Source organism: Argentina silus, assembly GCF_951799395.1.
Source record: "Argentina silus genome assembly, chromosome: 14".
Classification (NCBI taxonomy): Eukaryota; Metazoa; Chordata; class Actinopteri; order Argentiniformes; family Argentinidae; genus Argentina; species Argentina silus.
Genome location: NC_139668.1, coordinates 15,381,293 through 15,401,292, shown reverse-complemented (window position 1 = coordinate 15,401,292; position 20,000 = coordinate 15,381,293). Strand labels below are relative to the sequence as shown.

Here is a 20,000-nt window from a genome sequence, read left to right as displayed (position 1 = left end):
GACGTGGGCTAGCATCAACAAAAGCTAGCATGGACCAGGGTTTGTCACTACAAAAGTATGTGTCTTTTCTCTCCTATCAAAGTTCTAATAGAGGTCTTCAGCACCACGGACAGCGACCGAACAATGCAACAGTAGAGTGTTTGTATGTGCACCATTGACATACCGTACATGATGGGTTCCAATCTGCTTCTGCTAAAAGTAAGCTGCGCACCACAATGTTTTAGTTAATATGTTGGTAATTTCGTTCAGCAAAGTTTGAGTTACCGTAGAGGCGGAGGGCAGATCTTCGGCAATGAGTGGGTGGGGATAATTGAATATGACATTGACAATAAGATGTCAATTGTCCTCGCCAATCAGGATTTCACCGCGAATGTTGGAATGGATAATCATTTATCATCAATCATTTTGTCAAATAACATGACCATACTTACCGTTGTAGGCAACGAATTTAGTGTCTACAATATAATATCACTCAACAATTGCTGCGAGTCTCAAACGCTGTAACGGTTTAATGAACCTTTTTAATTAAGACTTTTCTCATGCTTTTTATAATTTGCATCATCAAAATAAATAGGCAATTCTCCTTTATCTCTCTCACAACCCCAGTCATAACCATAACGACACTTTTGTGTAATCTAGATGGCTAAATGCATTTTATTATTGTTATTCATTTACCTTTTGGTTTCCTCTCTGTAAACGCAGTCAGGACTGTATGGTTATTATCGCGGAGGCGATCGTATGTATGCAACATTGGTCGTTCGATGTTTTAGGAAATATAGCTTACATAATTTAATGAAGCGAGAGTATACACTACTTACACATATTTATATAGGATGTAGGCCTGTTTGTGGTATGAGGGATTATTATCCCCCGCAGGCAAACTGCTATTCCCGTTATGGTCAAATGTCTATTTTCGCCTATTGGTAATTATTTTATGTAAAATGTATTATTTGCCCACTCCCCTTGACAAGTCCACCAACACTCCCATTTACTGCCCCGCCTAAATTAGTGCTAAGTTTGTGTTGGTCGGAGCAGACGCACCTTGGAGGTGTCACCAAATTACCAAGACGGTCTTTGCGCATGGTTTTAGTGCTGCGCGCCATTGTTTAGCAGAAGCAAATAGGAGCCCATGGCGTGCACACATTGAATGCTAACATTGGACAGATGCCATCAATATTAGCATATACCACCTCACCCCCTTCTATAATCCTCACAAGGAGCTGTCCATTCAGCACCAGAGTTCAGATGACCATTTTCAGAACCACGGATAGCGACTGGTTAGTGGAACACTTGTCCTTAGTAGCTGGTTTCACCACACACACACACACACACACACACACACACACACACACACACACACACACACACACACACACACACACACATACAAACAATAAACATGGACATAAACGCACACGTTTATAACAGACACACACACACACACACACACACACACACACACACGAAATAACACAAATAACAAACACAAGCTGTTGAATCCATGTGGTAGCCTAGCACAGACAAGCCAGTCATAGGCATAGCAAGGCTGTTACATAAGAACCATCTGCTAGGACTGACGCCTCAGTACATGAGGAATGTCTCCTCTGACACTTCACTGAACTTCAATGCAACAGGTTAGATGTAGTCTGAAAATGTGTTGAATTTCATCATCATCATCATCATCATCATCGTCATCGTCATAATCATCATCGTCATTAATAGACAACATAGGCCTAGAAGGGAAAGCAAGTTATTGCTTGATGGAGTATTTGGCCGATAAGGCTGAAAGCAACACATGCACTATTTTTAAATACAGTCAGCTTAGGATACAGAGTTGGTGGATTTGAGCGGCCGGTCCTATCAATCAGTGTCAGTTGCGTTGAAATGTAAAATGTTGGAACTTTTTTAAATTAATTGTTCGTCACAGTAGGCCTAATAATAAGACGTGGAAGTTTGCAATGTAGTCTACTGTATATTGCTGGCTACCGGAGGTTCAGAATAACTAACTGGCTCCTTCATCACCGCAAACCCTTTCTAAACACACACTCCCTATGCGTTTGAATGCGTCACGGGAGCCTGTATTTATTTGCCTCCTCCGTGTTTTCATTCAGGCAAACAAGGTGCAGGCCATCTGTGACGGATGGGCGGTATATTAAAACGCTTTCTCTCTCAAACTTGTCAATCTTGCGGTGTCAGCAGCGGGGCTTAAGTAGTTGTGATCTATCACACCGCAGTGTGAGAGACGAGGAACAGGGGACAGAGAGGATCAGACTGCATGTCTGTCTGCTACCCGACACATCAACTCACAGACAGTCTGGCAGTGTCTTGCAATCCATTCAGCCTTCTACTTAATAAACAACATTTGGACTCCGAAACCTCACTTATAAAAACAGAGATTTACGCATTGGCTATGTCTCGTTGGTTTAGCGCAGATGTTGCATTCCTTCACCCGAGCTGTCTCATGGTGGATAGGCTAACGTGTTTTTGTAGCCTAATATCGGCTATATAGGCCTTTAAATACATGTAAAGCTGCGAAACATGCTGTGGAATGTCTGATTGTCACTTTACAATCAAAGCGTTGAACTGAGGATGTCAGAATCAACAGATAGATGTCCACTTCGAGTGCAGACAGCATTTAGAGTGAGGCCGCAGCCAGCTTCAGTGCTCTGCCCATTGATAGTAATGTTGCAGAAGTGTTTTACTGCAGTGATACAAACCAGAACAGTCAAAACATACAGGGATGCAGGCATATGCCCACCACAACGAAAAAGCCGCAACCTGACTACTGTCTTGTCTGCATGCAAACAGTATGAGAGGCCCAACAATCAAACAAAAAAAAGTTAGAGCTAAATATCAAATGCTAAGGTTGGGGGCTTTTGTTTCGATGTATTTTCTTTGCTGCGCCTCTCTCTCTACACCCCCCCCCCTCTCTCTCTCTTTCTCTACCCCCCATCCCTCCCTCCCTCTCTCTCCCTCTCTCTCTCTCTCTCTCACACACACACACACACACACACACACGCACGCACGCACGCACACACACACACACACACACACACACACACACACACACACACAGCAGGAGCAGCCGTATCAGTAGCGAGCTATGCGCGAATAAGTTATCCCCCCCTTCTCTCCTCCCTCACCCCTCCGCTCTCACTTGCTGCACAACTGCGATTGCAGATCCATCCAATACACCAGCAACCATAAGCACCTAACAGTGCAGTCTCGGGGGGAAACACGCACACACACACACACACACACACACACACACACACACACACACACACACACACACACACACACACACACACACACATACACAGGGGTCCCCCCCCCCCCCTCTCTCTCTGTCTCTCACTCACTCACTCACTCTCACTCACCAGTTGGGTTCTTGTTTTTCTTGAGACTCTTGCCACAAAGACACTGCAGCATATGCGATCCTTTGCTGAAAATGTTCCAAAGAAACCTCATGGATTTGGTCGAGGAGCGCTCCAGCAGCCTAGACACCCTCATGGGGACTCGCTCCCCTCGCTTGCATAACAGCCCGGTCCCGTTAGGCTCAGTTCGGCGGCTCGGCCCGAGTAGCTGCACCATAGAACAGAACAGGAGAATCCCTGGTTCTTCCGCGTTGGTGCTTAACTGCAGAAACGCGTCGTTATACCTCAGGATGAAGGCGACGGTTGCAGTTATTTCCGCTTGCTGCTCCTTAGCGGTAACACTGCTGCCGCCTGTCCGGCGCGTCAGAAGCCCAAATACACTCTTTAGATCGCATCTGCCGCACGGGGGGATCGGTGCAGCAGACAGACATGCGGTGCTAGCGTTTAGACGGCGATACGCAGGGGATTTCTGGACAAAAAAACATCGCATATTAGTTCGTTCGTTACCGGGGTGAGAGTGAGTGTCGGTTCAGTCCGTCTGTTAACAAGCCGGTAGAGGTAGCATCCTTAAACCAACACTGCAGCGGAGGCTCCTACCGAAAGGCGCATATTGGAGAGCCCAAATCCAAATCCATTCGCGTCGTCACGTTGGTGTGGTAACGCTCTTAGGCCTACAGTAAATCACAGCAGGAATCAATTCCCAATACCTCCCTTCCAGCGTCCTTAAAATTTGTTTAATATTTCATAACCTATAGCGCCCACGGTTGTTAATAATCCATGTTTCTCAGATAGGGACCCAATGCGCAGAGCTGCTGCTGGTCTTGTGGGTCGGTTTCAGTTTTTTCTGTTTCTCTCTATTCTTTTCCTCTCCTCATCACCTTGTTGATGCAAAGAAGCTGACTCTGGCCCTTCTCCCAAAAGTATAACGCATCCGGTAGAAATGTGTGCGCGTGGTTCCCGTAGCCACCCTGTGCTGGAGGTAGGAGAGGGAGGAGGGAGAGGGAGGAGGGGTCGAACCGAAAGATCGTCTTTGCATTACGTGGGCACGTGGCTCCCACTTCGTCACCGACGATCTAGTCGTTCCTCAACAAATTCAGTAAAAGAAGTCCGAGATATCGTCACTGACCGGATGGATACAGTAGCCTGTGGGCATGACATAGGACTCGCTCTCTCCTCGCATTACCGTCTCCGTTACGCTAGTTCTAAACTGAGATTGGACTCCTCCATTGCAGTGGTCCAGATTCGTCTGCCTTTGGCAGCACGAGAGAAGAGAGAGAGACAGAGAGAGAGAGAGAGAGAGAGAGAGACAGAGAGAAGGGGATGAGGGGCACTCTGGAGCAGCTGTTCCTCAAATGATAAAAGTAGGCATAGGTCTCTCACCTTACATTCACCTGTTCCCTCTTGTGTGTGTGTGTGTGTGTGTGTGTGTGTGTGTGTGTGTGTGTGTGTGTGTGTGTGTGTGTGTGAGAGAGAGAGAGAGAGAGACAGAGAGAGAGAGAGAGAGTGTCTACCATGTGAAAGTTTAGTTGGCTTTGCACTCAGGGTGCTGACCTGGTCCACGCATCAGTCTGACCACCATGTGTTTCTGAAACAGCGCTAGTGTGCTGTCAACTTGCTGTGCTGCGAATCCTTGATAATTGTCCTCTATGGGGCGCGCTAGAGCTGATCAGCAAGGTAGGCTGAATTGTAATTGGGTGCAAAAATGCTGCTGTAGATGTTTTAGACAGAGCTCACTGTACCGAATTAAAAGTACTATCTCAGTCTCTGAGGTCATGCTAATGTACTAAACAGCTGTGGGCAAGAGAAATACAGCTATGGTGATTAAAGATTTGGCAAGCCAGCCAGGTGACTACTATGATAGGTAAAGTTTCTAATTGATCATCTATTTGATAACCCTCTCTGTCAATTAACATTTTCTTTTGGAAAAGGAAACAAGAAAGCATCTTATTCCCTGAATCTTTTCTCATATAGGCCCATGCACGATAGTCATTTTGCATTAGTGGCTCTACACTTCTCAAAACCCATGGAAGGGGAAGACTTTTCATTCAACCCCTGTCTCTCTATTCTATTATAGAGAGATTATATCTATTAGAGATGTGTGCCTCCCCTTTATGAAAGCATACAGTCCCTGTCTGGCCCTTTATAGCACAAGAGGCAGTGCCCTGTATCTTAACCCCTGCTTCATCAGGTTTTTGTTTCAATGGCTATGGCCTGACCATCTGTCTTTATTCATGTTTTTATAAAAGATGGTGCTCAAAATGCCAGGCGACCTGTACAATATCCAGTATTATCACACCCACTCCATGCCTTTAGAATATCATGAGTGCACATGCTCCCACGCGAGATTAAGAGGTCATCATCTGCAACCATGCTCTAAAACAGACAGAGCCTACACACACACACACACACACACACACACACACACACACACACACACACACACACACACACACACACACACGCACACGCACACACGCACACACATTCTGCCAGACATGGCACCCCACTCATATTAGAACTCACTATTATCATTCATGCCTCCAGAAGAGCAGACCCATGGGGAGAGGGAGAGAGAGAGAGAGAGAGAGAGAGAGAGAGAGAGAGAGAGAGAGAGAGAGAGAGAGAGAGACAGAGAGAGAGAGAGAGAAAGAGAGAGAGAGAGAGAGAGAGAAAGAGAGGGAGAGAGTAGAGAGAGAGAGAGAGAGAGAGAGACAGAGAGAGAGAGAGGGAGAGCAGAGCAGTGTCAATTGTTCTTTGTTTGTCTCACAGGAACCCACACAGCTGCACTAATAGGATCGGCCCACAGGGGTCTGGTTGGTTCTGACCTCAGATGCAGATATGGACTGCACAGGTCTAGTTTTGACGGATAGTGGTGATAAGTGACTCATGTCGGGCCAACATTGCTTTAAGTGATTATGTCTTCAGTTCATTCTGTTTCTGTACATTCATGTCAAATGGGATCAAAACATTGCTTTTATGGGTTCTGTCTGTGCTGTTCATTGTGGGTTTTTTATGTATTCTGAAGTAGATCATTAAATTCCCTCATTTTGTGGCCATTTGATGCTCTAAAGGTTCTCTCCCCATGGCAACAGAGCTGATCTCTGAGCTGATAACTGCGGTGAGGTGTGTGTGTGTGTGTGTGTGTGTGTGTGTGTGTGTGTGTGTGTGTGTGTGTGTGCGTGCGTGTGTGCGTGTGCGTGTGCGTGTGCGTGTGTGTGTGTGTGTGTGTGTGTGTGTGTGTCAAACAAACACACACACAAACAGGCACACTGCGTCTCCAGGGAATAAATCTTCATTACAGCTATGCCTAGGGCTTGAATGGGCTCTCTAACATGATAAACCAACAACAGCATCCCCATTTTGCCATGTCATTAGCTTTCGATGGTAAGAAAGGACACGAGCACTTAGACAAGCTGAAAGTTAATTACTACGGCGAACTTTTCCGCTATACTGTTGTGTTCCACACCACACTGTAGAAATAAATAGGGCTGATTATGTAATTGTATCTGATACAAGTGATAAAAAACTGTGTTAGCTTGCTAGCATTTCTCGAATGCTAGCTATCAGTTTTGTTAGAAAAGCCAAAAAAACGTTAACTAATGGGACATCCATCGGGGTAGTGTTACAGTGTTCGATTTGTCTTTTAGATTTGAGATACTGATGTTGTTGTTTTGGGGTAACTAGGGTTACCATGACTCCAAGCGAGACAAATGTATTCCATGTTTTTTTGTGAACAGGCCAGGAGTCGTTTCTCCGGTTTTTTTCTCTGATGTGTATCAGATCACATATTTTTTCCCGAACCTGTTTTAAAAGCCCAAATAAGAGACACATTGTCTATTTGGTGCAATATGTTTCTTTATTCTATTGAAGACAGAAAAGGCACACACAGCAATACTGTACATACGTCATGTATCAATGAAACCATTGACTTAATAAAAATGTAGTTTATTTGGTGAAGTAATTGTATTGCATTGTAATGTGCTCAAATATTTGCTTTCTTAGTTTCTACTGTGGTCATACTGTGTGTCACAGGATGAATTCGTGGACTTTATGAGTCCCACTCGTTTCAGCATAATAGCGTCACTTGCTGGTCATTACTGGTAGCCAATTCAAAAATGATTTAAAATAATGAAGAGACAAGAGGGGGTTAACAGTTATTGTCTTCGCTTGTTAACTATTAGTAGGTAGATGATAGACAGGCAGGCAGACAGACAGGAAGACAGACAGACAGACAGAGATAGATCTCTCCCTCTCAGAGGTGCCAGACGCTGCCCCTCTTTCTCTGGTGCTGCTGTGCCATGCGGGAGAAGACCTGTCTTCTGTGGAACACCACTAGGCGGCGCTGGAGGGATGGACTCACACCCTCGATGGACGCCTTACTCGCCCCATACCTTGCCCCCGCCGTTCCCCGTGCCCAAAACCCCTCACTGCAACAAAGCTGGGGTAGAGACGAGACAGAGGGGTCGGAGGGTGAGAGTAAGTGGGAGTAGATGAGAAACAAATTAATAACTGAGTGTAAAGCCATAAACAGACACGGACGGACGGACGGACAGACAGACAGACAGACAGATAGATAGATAGATAGACAGATAGACAGATAGATAGATAGATAGATAGATAGATAGATAGATAGATAGATAGATAGATAGATAGATAGATAGATAGATAGATAGATAGATAGATAGATAGATAGATATGACATGTTACCTGCAAGAGCCTCTTGCAGGTCTGGGAGACATTTTGAATCTCTGCCCAATCCAGAAAGGACAGAATGTTCAGGAGTAGTGAATCATGAAGCCGGACCAGGTAGTCATAGCGGTGCTGACACAGGTTCAGCACATACTCCAGAGTGTGTGGACCAAACACTCGCTTTATGTGACCTGTGATAGGAACACACACACACACACACACACACACACACACACACACACACACACACACACACACACACACACCAAAAGACCAAACATTCACCACGTGACCTGTGATCAGATTGAGCCACCTACCTAACAGTAACACAACTGGCCCTTTGGAGCTAATACAATTTAAAATGAGAGATTCAAAGTTGTGTTTTATACTGTAATAAACATCAGGCAGCTATTTATAAATGAATAATATCCTTGTTGGGGGATATAAAAATCATGGGTGTAGCTTATCTCACAAGCTTCATGCTCAGACTTGTTCTTGGCCCGACTTTGCAATACGAAGTGCAATATGACAGATTGATTGCTCAGTTGTATATGACCAAAAGATTTATTGGCATATCTAAAGTAGCACCTCCCTTACTCAATTTAATTAATTAAATAAGGTGTATTGGCCTGATATTGGCATCTACTATTGTCAAAGCTCTCTCTCTATATAAGTGCACAGAAATTGAAATCTCACCTTGTGTGTGGTTATTCAGCAGGAAATCTTTGTGTGACTTCCTGTTCTGTATGGGCTGTGGATTCTCACATCGTAGAGGACAGGAAACTCTCCAAACCCTGACAATTATCTTTTGAACCATAGATAGCCACACAGGTCACACCCTCTCTGTTGCAAAACAGAGGTATAGAGTCAACTCTGAATATAACATTAAATTAAAAAAACTTCAAGCAAGAAGACACTGGTTAAAAGTCCCTTGAGACCTTGTTCTGCTGGGGCAACTAATCAAAGAAGCAGGGTCTTGCTTGCAGAAGTTGACCATGTAGAGTGAGTCACATGGCCTCTTGTACAGTAGCTATAGCCTATCAACTGGGTATAGTAGACTGTACATCACATGCTTTATAAAACAGTGCAGTACCTAAAAACACCATGTTTCCATCGGTTTGACCCCTCAGCTGTGTGTCCTTACCTCTGTCTGGGTCACCGTAAGCTGATAGTAGTCCTTACTGGGAGGTGCAGCTTGCTGACTGATCTCACACAGACGCTCTGGGAGCAGAGAAGCCATTGTCTCCACAGCCAACACAAACACTGAGGCCTGAGTACAGGGTCAGATTTTTAATATGATCTTTTATACGTGAGCGAAGGAGGGTGAGTGCCAAAGGAATGTGCGTGTGTGTGTGTGTGTGTGTGTGTGTGTGTGTGTGTGTGTGTGTGTGTGTGTCTGTGTACCAATGTAATGCTCTGTACTTCTTGTTCACCACAAGAGTCAGGGCACCATGCCCTCTGTTCACACTTCACCTTCCCCTGACTTGTTGCAGTTTTCTGCTCTTTTTTTTTTTTTTTTTTTTTTTTTTTTTACTCTTGGTGGTACAGGCTACACAAACAGGTAACAATGCCCATGCTTGCTGGTTTTTTATGAAACTACGTTGCCTACTTCATATAGTCAAAGAGATAGGAGGAGCATATCTCCTGAAAATACATTTTTAAAAAAAGAAAGAAAAGAAAATCCTCTTTTCTTCTAGCATTGTGACTGCCAATAGCCCCTGGTCCTAGCATAGATTACTTTTTCTTATGATGACTGATGGATAGATGATTCACTTACTTAGACAAATTTATTGTCTTTCATGACCGGAAAATAATAAGTGTGTGTGTGAACATTACATTTTTTTTTTTTTTTTATTATTTTTTACTAATATTTGCATTATTGACTTGACATCAACTCGTGTACTGTACAGGGCCTTATGATATTTTCGCCGAAAAAACTTTCAAATACTTTGCCTGCCTGAAGTGCCAACTGATGGACGGGGTTTGCACTTTTGGGAATTAATTGATTCTGTTGTGCCAGGCAAACTCAGTCAATAACGTAAATCAAACTTACGCCAATGTAAATGGAGGCCGACCCTGCTGAAATATTACAGACGGCTTTTCACGTGAAATAACGACTGTACACACGAAACAGCGCTCTAGAGCATAACCGTACTTGGTATAGGCTCTAGTCTAGCTGGAGCGCAAGAACGCATTTTGGAACATCGCCAGTGAGTAGAGGGTTAATGGTTCTAGCGGCGCACCGTAGCGGAGGATGTGCGTCTCTTCTGATAAGCCCATGCTACAATCTCTTGACCAATGACAGCAGAGGGGGATGTGGGAACACAGCGAGCTGGGGCGCGCTACATTGCAGCTACCTTTGATTGTATCAAACTGTTTTAGCGACTTATTTATAATAACAGTAACAATATGCGTCGCTATATGAGCAGAATATCTCATTAAATGTCAGTAGTTAGACGGTGGAAAAAAGTTGTTATGGTGTCTTCTTTTCCGTCATTTAACAAACGTAGCTAGGTTATAGCTCCTCGTTTGAAGCCCTCTGCTTTGTGCAGCTTTTCTAGCCAGTAAAAGAAGGATCTTAAAACGGTGTGTATTTGTTTGTTTAATACCCGGATGTCTTTCAGGATAGTGTAGTCTTCAGTGGGAATGATGCACACTCGTTGAGTTAGTTGATGACTTAAGTTGGTTTGTATTAATGTGCATGTTTTTATTTTTAATGAATTGCACTTTACTGCAATATGAGGCTTAAGATAGCCATGAAACAAGACTCAATAGATGTCAAGTATGTTTCATGGCTACTATGTATAAACAGTCACTAACACTTTATGTTTTGCTAGCCTACTGTCTCAAACAGGCCATGGACTTTAAGCCCATAGTCTTTCATTGGCACTCACATGAAATCTTAGCTGACTACCCCTTATCCTCCATCCGAAATCTCAGTTTTTATATCCGACTGTGTGTCATATCTGAGAGTTCCCCATCGTATTACATTAGGCTGTATGACTTAATGGTCTACCGTAATGTTGTACACAACCCACTCCTCAATATTCAACCCACCATTTTACCTCTTGTCTGTCTACTAGCGTGTCAGCCAGAGGGAGCTGTCATGGACAAGAACACCCATCTCCTGTGCCCCGTCTGCCGCTTCCAGTGTAAGAGCCATTGCAGCTACCTCACCCACACTGCCAACGCCCACCCCACCCGCTGCGATGACACATCTATTGGTCGCCTGGGCAACGCCATACTCTACCAGCGCACAGCAAAGTTGTTCCACTGTAATATCTGTTTCTACACGGCGAAGGACTTCCCCAAACTCTACGACCACTTGGTGGTCAACCACTGCTTCTCTGGGAGGGGGGAGGGAGACGGTGAGGTAGGGGCGGAAGGGTGTGAGCGTAGAGTCAGTGTAGATGAGTGCATGAACTCTACTCCCAATGATGTGGACAAGGGCAGTGGTGATGGGAGGGACTCTCTGGATGGAGGAGAGAATCCAGTGCCTGGAGAGAAGGAGGCAGAGTCCAAGGCAGATGACGAGGAGGAGGAGGAGGAGGAGGAGGAGGGAGATAATTTCCCGATTCCTCCTACTAAGTCTGCTCCTCTTAACAAAGCCAAGACAGAGAGGGAAGAGAAGGGAAGAGGAAATGATTACGAAAACCCTCACTCCTCCTGCCACCCCATCAAACGAAAGAGAGGCTCGACAGTGGGCAGTGAGGATGACGACGATGAGAACGACGACGAAGACGAAGACCTGCAACAGACCAACAACAATGACAGCAAACAGGACGAGGAGGAGGTCTTGTCCAAGTACATCAAACGCATCGGGGCCGCGGGGCGTTTCCAGTGCCGGCTCTGTGGTCGGCTCACCAGGCAGAAGGGATTCCTCGTTCACCATGTCGCAGCTAAACATGACGTGCCCAAGCCTTTCGTATGCAAGGTGTGTGGCAAAGCTTTCCTACTGGAGAGTATCATGCAGAACCACATCAGCTTACAGCACAAACAGGGCATTTACCTCTGCCCCTTCTGCAGGTTCAGCTCAGACCTGCTCCGGGGGATGAGGCGCCACTTCAACAGGTGCAACGCCAGGGGTGAGGAGGGAGAGAAGGGGAAGGGCAGTGATGCTGATGAATGACACTGGACCACCAGCGGGAGTAAGGGTGTATGTGGGTCGTCTAAAGTGGATTCCTTTCCTTCATCCTCACGGGATGTTAATGAGCTTTACAGATAAAAGCGACAAAAAAAAACCCAGGTCAAAGCAATTTCCTGGTGGGCGTTTTTCATATTGCTTTCACCTGTCCTGTGTTTACAGATCAGTGTAGATGGAGGGGAAGATGAGGTGTGGTGGATGGGGGAGAGAGTGTTTAGGCTTATGAACACACCTGGAATGGATTCTAGAATGTCAGTGCATTGGGTACCTACTGGCTCTGTCAACAACACACATCGTCATCATTTAGAAAGCAGTTTACCTCACAAGCTCATTATATTGACTTTTCCTGTGGAGTAATTGGATACAATCCAGGTCTTACACTATTGACAGTGGACTTGCAAACAGTGTCATGGATGTGTCAACTATTGATATATTGATAGTATAAACACATCTTTAAACTACCTTTGTTTTTTTATGTCTAATTACCTGCAATCCCCCCTTTGGAAAATAAACCTATACATTTATATGAAACACAATTTAGCCGACTTCAGTTTGTTTCCTTCCTTCGCTGTGGAAATACATACACTCACCGGCCACTTTATTAGGTACACCTTGCTAGTACTGGGTTGGACCCCCTTTTGTAGCTCATCTGCTTCAAGGTTCGACGTGTTGTGCGTTCAGAGATGGTCTTCTGCATACCTTGGAGAATGGTCCGAAAAAGAGAAAATATCCAGTGAGTGGCAGTTCTCTGGGCGAAAATGCCTTGTTGATGCCAGAGGTCAGAGAAGAATGGCCAGACTGGTATAAGATGATAGAAAGGCAACAGTAACTCAAATAACCACTTGTTACAACCAAGGTATGCAGAAGACCATCTCTGAACGCACAACACATCGAACCTTGAAGCAGATGGGCTACAAAAGGGGGTCCAACCCAGTACCAGCAAGGTGTACCTAATAAAGTGGCCGGTGAGTGTAATATAATAATACATATATTATTATCAGTGATGGCTGTTCTAGACTAGCTGTATGCACTGTCGACTGAGGAGCAAACTGCAGAATGCAGGTGAGAGCATTTTAGATGATCTAGGCTGTTGATCTATGCTTCATCTTAGCTACATTGGTAATTCTGTCACCATTATCAACTGTGAAGATCATGGTGTTATCAATGTGCCATTTCACACCACGTGTTGCTGGTCCACAAACACCGACACCCATTGGTTTCCTGTGCAGTACAGGTCCTGTGAAGTATTTGTCGTATTCTACTCAGGTCATTTTCACCATGTCTTGGTGAAAACCATGCTCTTCAATCCTGGTCCTGGCTTTTGTTCCAGCCTAGTGCTAACACTTGATTCAGCTAATCAAGGTCTCTGGTCAACACACACAACAAATAATAAGCAGCCCTATGTTGCCGTAAAATTCAACCAAACTAGCAAGGCTTGGTTGACCCTTTTATGAATAGGAATAATAGCTAGATGCCCTGTGTCACAATTCTCCTCCATTTCACTGAACTAACACAAAAGTGCACTCAGAAAAGGTGGAACAATGGGACCCAGGGCTAAAGATAATGGAGGATGTAAAAGTTTCACATTGTGTCAACTTTGTGCAATGTTCTGCTTACTTGTGAAAGATCCTACTGTCTGCAATTGTGGGGGTGGCAAGGAACTTGTCATTTGGTCTACATTTCCTGAGGTGAGCAGATTAACTGCATTGGCAGTGGTACCACAAGAACAGCATTAAGGTAAGTCATCAACAATACATTTCAGTGATGAATGTTGCTTTTAGAGATCAATGTCACTCAAAGGACAGGTTGCCCCCTAAGTAGTATTTCTATTCATTCGAGTCTATCTGGCATACAAAAATGTGAACATTTGTGTAGAATTGTTTAGAATGGGGTGAAGTAGCTTTATGGTTGTTTTATTGTGCTGCCTCAACCTCAGGTGATGGAATATATTTTGTTGTTTAATTTTAATAAAGATTATGGTATCTTATGGTATCCAGATTCAAGTTAGAGGTGTTATTAATTGATTTAATCTCAAATTAATATATAACTTCTATATTTTATATTTTAAATAACTTTTTATTTTAAATTTATTTTATTTATCACCCCCCACACACACATACTTTCATTACATTACATTTATGGCATTTAGCAGACGCCTTTATCCAAAGCGACTTACAACAAATACATTTGTTTAAGTAAGTGAATCATCTATCCAACAGTCATCATAAGACAAAGTAATCAGTGCTCACACCAGGGGCCATTGGCAGTCGTAATGCCAGAAGGCAATTATTATTATTTTTTTTTATTATTTATTAACAGGAGAGAACTTGTATAGGGAGGGTAGTGGTGGTGAAGAGGTCTTAGGAAGGACTGTTAAAATGTAGCCTGAAGAGATGGGTTTTCAATCTACGGTGGAAGATCGGTAGTGACTCTGCAGTCCTGACAGTGGGGGGAAGCTCATTCCACCAGCGGGGCGCCAGGACAGTGAAAAGCCGTAACGGAGTGGCGCGGCCGCTGCATCCACGTAGAGGTGGCGGTGCCAGGCGGGCAGCCGAGGTGGAAGAGCGGAGTGATCGTGCAGGGGTTTGGGGGCTAACCATTGCTCATAAACACAGAAACACACTAACAGAGTTGTGAGGAGAGCCCCCTTTTCCCCCACTTAGCTCAATAGTTAATAGTTAGAGAACAAAATGTAAATGTATCTCAACAGTTCTTTCTTTCATTTCTTCTCTCTGGTCAGTTCCCTGTGTTGCTGCGGTCCAGTTGCGATTAGTCACAATGAGCAACAACTCAATACCAGAGGTGGCCACAGGGGTCAGTAATGCCACTCTGGAGATGCTGGTCAGCCCAGTGATGACTGTGGCTGTGCCCATCATCTACCTGGTGGTGTTTGTGTGCAGTACCCCATTCAACCTGCTGTCCCTGGTGGTGCTGATGAGCATCCACCACAAACAGCAAACCCCCACCAGTGTGTTCGCCATCAATCTGTCGCTCTCAGACCTGCTCTACAGTGCCTTCCTCCCCCTACAGGTGGGTACAGGTCACACAGATACAAACCTGCCACTGCAGGTGACAAACAAGAGTTGGGATACTGTCACTACCAATGAGCCACATATAGACCTTGTATACAGGTGAGTCTGGTATCACATGAAATATCCATCACAAAACTCCAGAAAATGTTCAATGAAACTACCTTTCTTGTTGAGATGATAACCCTATAATGACTCCCAACCTCTCTCTCTCTCTCTCTCTGTGTGTGTGTCTCAAACAGGTGCTATACCACCGGGGGGGGAATGACTGGACGTGGGGAGCTACCGTCTGTAGGGTCACCACCACGGCCCTCCACTGCAACATGCACTGCTCAGCCCTCACCACCTGTGTTATTGCACTTGAGCGCTACTGTGGCGTAGTGCACCCGCTACGCACCAAACACTGGCACACCGCCTCCCGAGCCGCCATCGTCTGTGTCCTCATCTGGACAGTCGTGCTGTTCGCGCAGACTCCCTTGCTCCAGTCTGACCTCACCCTGTTGATCAGTCCATTAAACATCACCACCTGTTACGACGTGATCCCGCGCAAACTGTTTCCCAACCCCTTTCTGTCCTACCTCTACTTTGCGGCGATTCTGGTGTTGTTCTACATGCTGCCGTTGACCGTTCTAGTCAGTTGCTACATCGCTGTGGTCAGACAGTTGCGCAGGTCGGCGGTCGCGAGAGCAACCGAAGGTGAAGAGAGGCACGCGTCGTCAAGAGAATGGGCGCGGACTGCGGTTGCCTTGGCAACCGTGTGCTTTGTGGTCTGTTACTTACCAACCCTCGTGCTCCAGGTTCTACACTTGGTCTCTACCAGCTTGTGGAACAAGAGCCTGTATGCATACTATAAGCTGGCACTAAGCATCAACAGTTTTAACTGCTTCTTCGACCCGTTTGTGTACTATTTTGCCTCAATGAAGTTTCGGCAGACCCTGTGGAAGGCGTTGGGGAGGTGTTGCCGGTGGTGTGCTCCACCGGAAGAGAGGGAGTACTATGGGATGTCTGGCAAGAACTGATGAGCAAATACAGTTCAAGAACTGATGAGCAAATACACGAGACGTGGTATGTGTTAGGATAGTACTAGGGTAAGGGATCCCTGATTTAAAAAGAAGCATGGCCAGAAAGTTAGCACATTTTAGGCCCATAAGATCAGATATGGTGTTCGCTCCCCATGTGCCTTTGGGATGTTTATTTCTGTACCATAAAGAATATGTGTTAACTGTCACTGTTTATCTTCAAATCTTTGAGTCTCTATGTCTCTATGGTGATTTCCTCACTGATTATCCTTACCATGCTGGACAATGTGTACCTTCTACTGCACTTCTGACATTCCATCAAATTGACTTGTCTTGTCCACCTTCTCTAAAGTGTGAATTTTTGGGCAGGTGTGCTCTGGAGACAACATGACCCCAATGATTTTTCCTGTAATCGTCTCATGTAATATATTATGTGGCCCAACACACTTCACATTACTGGTTACTTTGAAGAGGGTGCTGTCTCTGGTTGCGCTCAACATAACTTTGCCCAAATGTTGACTGACAGAAACATTGATAAATCTGTACCATTTCCCCTCTTCAACATGTTGACACCACACATTCAGGTATGAACATGCAGTCAAATCAGCCACAACATACTCCACTCTGGGCATGTATGTGTTTTCTTGGGTATGGAAGTGAGAAATATCTTGTTATTGTACAGAACCTCTTTCTTCTCTTGAGTGTGTTTCCGATTGGTCTGCAGCTGTTCTATCTCAGCCAGAGCTGGTCTCTTACTGAGAAAATGCCTGAGAAATGCTGCTTGTCATGGCGAGGGTCTTTGTGCCAGGTGGTCAGTTGAAATCAAAAACACTCCTGAAAGGTTAGATAGATCATGAAAGCGCGTGATGGTTGCTGTGTCAAGTAAAAAAAAAAAAAAAAAAAGTATGTACAGTCAGTATACCTGAACTAGAGCAGTAACATGGCAAGAAGTGCACTACCTTGTCGAAGGTCCAGACCTCTAGCCTGATATATAGGCTTTGGGAAGACACAGCTAATCCCCTCAGTCAGGTGTACAGGAAATGTACCTCCAAATAGCCTAAATTCCAACGAATTCTTTTTGCTCGAACATTGCTGTGAAGGCCTACCCAACTACGCATCAGACAACAGATATAGCTAGTAGTGTAGCCGCGTATCTGACCTTATCCATAATTAATGCACCGTTATTCGAGCCAACGTTGCGTGTGTGTGTGTGTGTGTGTGTGTGTGTGTGTGTGTGTGTGTGTGTGTGTGTGTGTGTGTGTGTTTGTATTGGTCTGTCTCTCCACACTTACGAGGTTTTATTTTTTATAAGGGTAACACCAATAACACTTTCAGCTAGGTATAATAACACCGGCTCTCGTGTCTACACAAAACATTTCCCCAGGTAAGTCGAAATATTCATTTTGTCAGTTGGTAATCAGACATCGTAGCTTGTTGCGGTCAGTATGGTAAGCGATGGAAACTGGTGGGGCTGTCAGTGTCTTGTTTGACTGTAACCAGAGGCGAAACCTGCCAAAATAAATGTGTAGTGCGGTCAGTGATCCATGACTTGAACTGTCAAACTCGCTAGGTGGAAACAGGCGGGCAAGGTGGATATCTGTCCAGTGAGTACACATTTATTGAGTTTCTGAAAGCTATCTAGCTCAACACTCAATGACTCTAGGAAACTACTTTGACTTCGGGAGACCAAAAATCAGCTAAAATAGACCTACAGCGTTTGAGAGCACAGACTGGAGCGAACTCAGCCAGGCGTAGAATATATTACCTTTGTTTGTCGCTTTCGTGAAATGAACGAAAATGTTTCGAGATTGAAGTTTGAAGGGGTTGTCCCAATCTGACCAATCCAGCGCAGAGTCAAGACAAAAGTTGACATATTGTATGTGTCCTATGCAATTCAAATGCACTTTTAGCTGGATGGCGCCAGTAAAGAGCCAGCAACATTTGCTAAGACATTACTCTAGACTCAAACTCACTGCATTCCAGAAGTGGTGCCGAGTAGAGTGGTTCCAGAAATTAATTGAAATTATTGAAACATATTCATGTACAGTCAAGTTTATACAAATATAATGGGCATGTATAAAATTACATGTAATTGCAGCAATATCCAGTTTGTAAACATCAAAAGAGAACACATTTAAATATACCTATATGTGGGGTTCTGATGGGGTTACAGTTGAACTAAGTACATGAGGCATTTATACGTTTTATTCTTCAAGAATCAATGGCTATATATCTTTAATTTAAAAGTCAAAAAATTTAAAAAGTCCCAAATTGCCCCTTTAATCTGTTGATAACCACAGATGAGTGGAGCCACAGACATTTTTAGTTTCAGGATGTGATGGCGATTGGTTATTGTGTAATATGATTTGGAAATCTTCTATTTGTGTAAAAAACTAAAACAAAAAAAACACTAGCCACTGAGTATATCTGCAGAGTTTTTAAACTGTCTTTGGTGTAGCCTACATTTACATCATCCTGTTTTGTTAATACCCATTTTAACTGTGTGACTACAGGCACACACTACATATCACTTTCACATGCGTTGGATGTAAATAGAGAACTATGGAGAGCCCACAGGACAGGAGGGTTACATAAAATGGCTTCCGGTGATAGCCTGTAGTTTAAGTATAACCTCCTATTACTGCACTATTACTTGCATGTAGGCTACTTGTTTGATTCAAATTGAATGTCTAGTTTCACTGTGGACAGTCTAAAAATGTCTACTCTTAACTCATCAGGTACAAGGGCGACATCCTCATGGATCTAGATAGCATTGGTAAGTTTGTTACTAGGACTTGAAGGTCCATATCGCATAAGAAAAGTATAGACATGGTTTATTCTATTCTGTTCCTACTCATCTACTCATCATTGAGTAAATGATATGTCTATCTCTGTAGACGGGGGAGGTGCGCAATCTTCTATGCTGTGTATTCCAACCTCAATGTTCCATCTTCCGTGCTGTGTATTCCAACCTCAATGTTCCATCTTCTATGCTGTGTATTCCAACCTCAATGTTCCATCTTCTATGCTGCGCATTCTAACCTCAATGGTCCATGTTCTATGTTGTGCATTCACCGTTCCATCATGTTCTGTGTGTTCTTTGCAGAGGGCTTGAATGAGGTGCGTCCAGCTGTGTACCGTGCTGCAATGAAGCTCAGATCGCTACAGAAACTCTGCCATAGTGAGTCTTACCATCGGGCTGTGTGTGCTGTGTCTGTGTGCTGTGTGAACTGCTATGAATGCTTATAATGTTCTAGGTGTGTTTGTAGTGTACTGAATGTTTGTGTGTTTGTTTGTAATGCTCAGATGCTGCAATGCTGTGTGTGTGTGTGTGTGTGTCTGTGTGTGTGTGTGTGTGTGTGTGTGTGTGTGTGTGTGTTTGTGTGTGTGTTGATGCAGTGCACATGGTGACGCTGCAGGAGCTCCTACCAGCCTTGCGTTCCCTTGGTGGAGCTTGGGACCAAGGAGCCCGAATCAGCAAAGAGGAAGTGATGCAGTGTATAAACAGGATGTTCCAAAGCGTGTTACAGGATGTACCAGGTCAAGTGACGGCAGAGGCTCCAGAACAGACTTGCAGACTTCTCTATATACTGTTTGACCGGTGAGAGAGCACACACACACACACACACACACACACACACACACACACACACACACACACACACACACACACACACACAGTTTACTATCTCTTAGGTAAAGTGTGTTTCTATCCTAGGGAGAAGACTGACTCTATCTCACG

General features: G+C 44.5%; 5 protein-coding genes across 7 annotated transcripts in view; 3 read left to right on the top strand and 2 right to left on the bottom strand.

Moving 5' to 3' along the window:
• Positions 1 to 3,504, bottom strand: part of LOC310815397 (uncharacterized protein) — a 116,270-nt gene extending 112,766 nt beyond the window's left edge. Inside the window, exon 1 of the mRNA XM_083685144.1 lies at positions 3,381 to 3,504. Coding sequence (XP_083541270.1) covers positions 3,381 to 3,471 — 91 coding nt within the window. The 5' untranslated portion in view covers positions 3,472 to 3,504. The remainder of the gene's footprint in view (positions 1 to 3,380) is intronic.
• A 4,056-nt stretch (positions 3,505 to 7,560) lies between these two features.
• On the bottom strand, positions 7,561 to 9,306 carry LOC310815532 (F-box only protein 36-like; the record flags this gene model as incomplete). Its single annotated transcript, XM_083685351.1, has 4 exons — positions 7,561 to 7,815; positions 8,085 to 8,257; positions 8,763 to 8,871; positions 9,211 to 9,306. 4 exons carry the CDS (start codon positions 9,304 to 9,306, stop codon positions 7,630 to 7,632), a joined length of 564 nt encoding a protein of 187 aa, XP_083541477.1. The 3' UTR covers positions 7,561 to 7,629.
• A 1,084-nt stretch (positions 9,307 to 10,390) lies between these two features.
• Positions 10,391 to 12,726, top strand: LOC310815632 (uncharacterized protein). 3 transcript variants are annotated; one of them, XM_083685488.1, is made up of 2 exons: positions 10,391 to 10,652; positions 11,158 to 12,726. In XM_083685488.1, exon 2 carries the CDS (start codon positions 11,173 to 11,175, stop codon positions 12,193 to 12,195), a length of 1,023 nt encoding a protein of 340 aa, XP_083541614.1. In that variant the 5' UTR covers positions 10,391 to 10,652; positions 11,158 to 11,172; the 3' UTR covers positions 12,196 to 12,726. The 3 variants fall into 3 exon arrangements, with proteins under 3 accessions (XP_083541614.1, XP_083541613.1, XP_083541612.1); XM_083685487.1 differs by having other exon boundaries at positions 11,150 to 12,726; XM_083685486.1 differs by lacking the exon at positions 10,391 to 10,652 and having other exon boundaries at positions 10,703 to 12,000; positions 12,093 to 12,726.
• A 2,262-nt stretch (positions 12,727 to 14,988) lies between these two features.
• Positions 14,989 to 16,377, top strand: LOC310814846 (S-geranylgeranyl-glutathione receptor P2RY8-like; the record flags this gene model as incomplete). The annotated part of the gene is made up of 2 exons (XM_083684384.1): positions 14,989 to 15,240; positions 15,482 to 16,377. The coding sequence occupies 2 exons, from the start codon at positions 14,989 to 14,991 to the stop codon at positions 16,256 to 16,258; spliced, it is 1,029 nt and encodes a 342-aa protein (XP_083540510.1). The 3' UTR covers positions 16,259 to 16,377.
• A 2,614-nt stretch (positions 16,378 to 18,991) lies between these two features.
• The window catches only part of dytn (dystrotelin), a 4,394-nt gene continuing 3,385 nt past the window's right edge, over positions 18,992 to 20,000 (top strand). Inside the window, exons 1-4 of the mRNA XM_083684536.1 lie at positions 18,992 to 19,034; positions 19,365 to 19,439; positions 19,658 to 19,859; positions 19,977 to 20,000. The exon at positions 19,977 to 20,000 is cut by the window's right edge and continues 62 nt beyond it. Coding sequence (XP_083540662.1) covers positions 19,016 to 19,034; positions 19,365 to 19,439; positions 19,658 to 19,859; positions 19,977 to 20,000 — 320 coding nt within the window. The 5' untranslated portion in view covers positions 18,992 to 19,015. The remainder of the gene's footprint in view (positions 19,035 to 19,364; positions 19,440 to 19,657; positions 19,860 to 19,976) is intronic.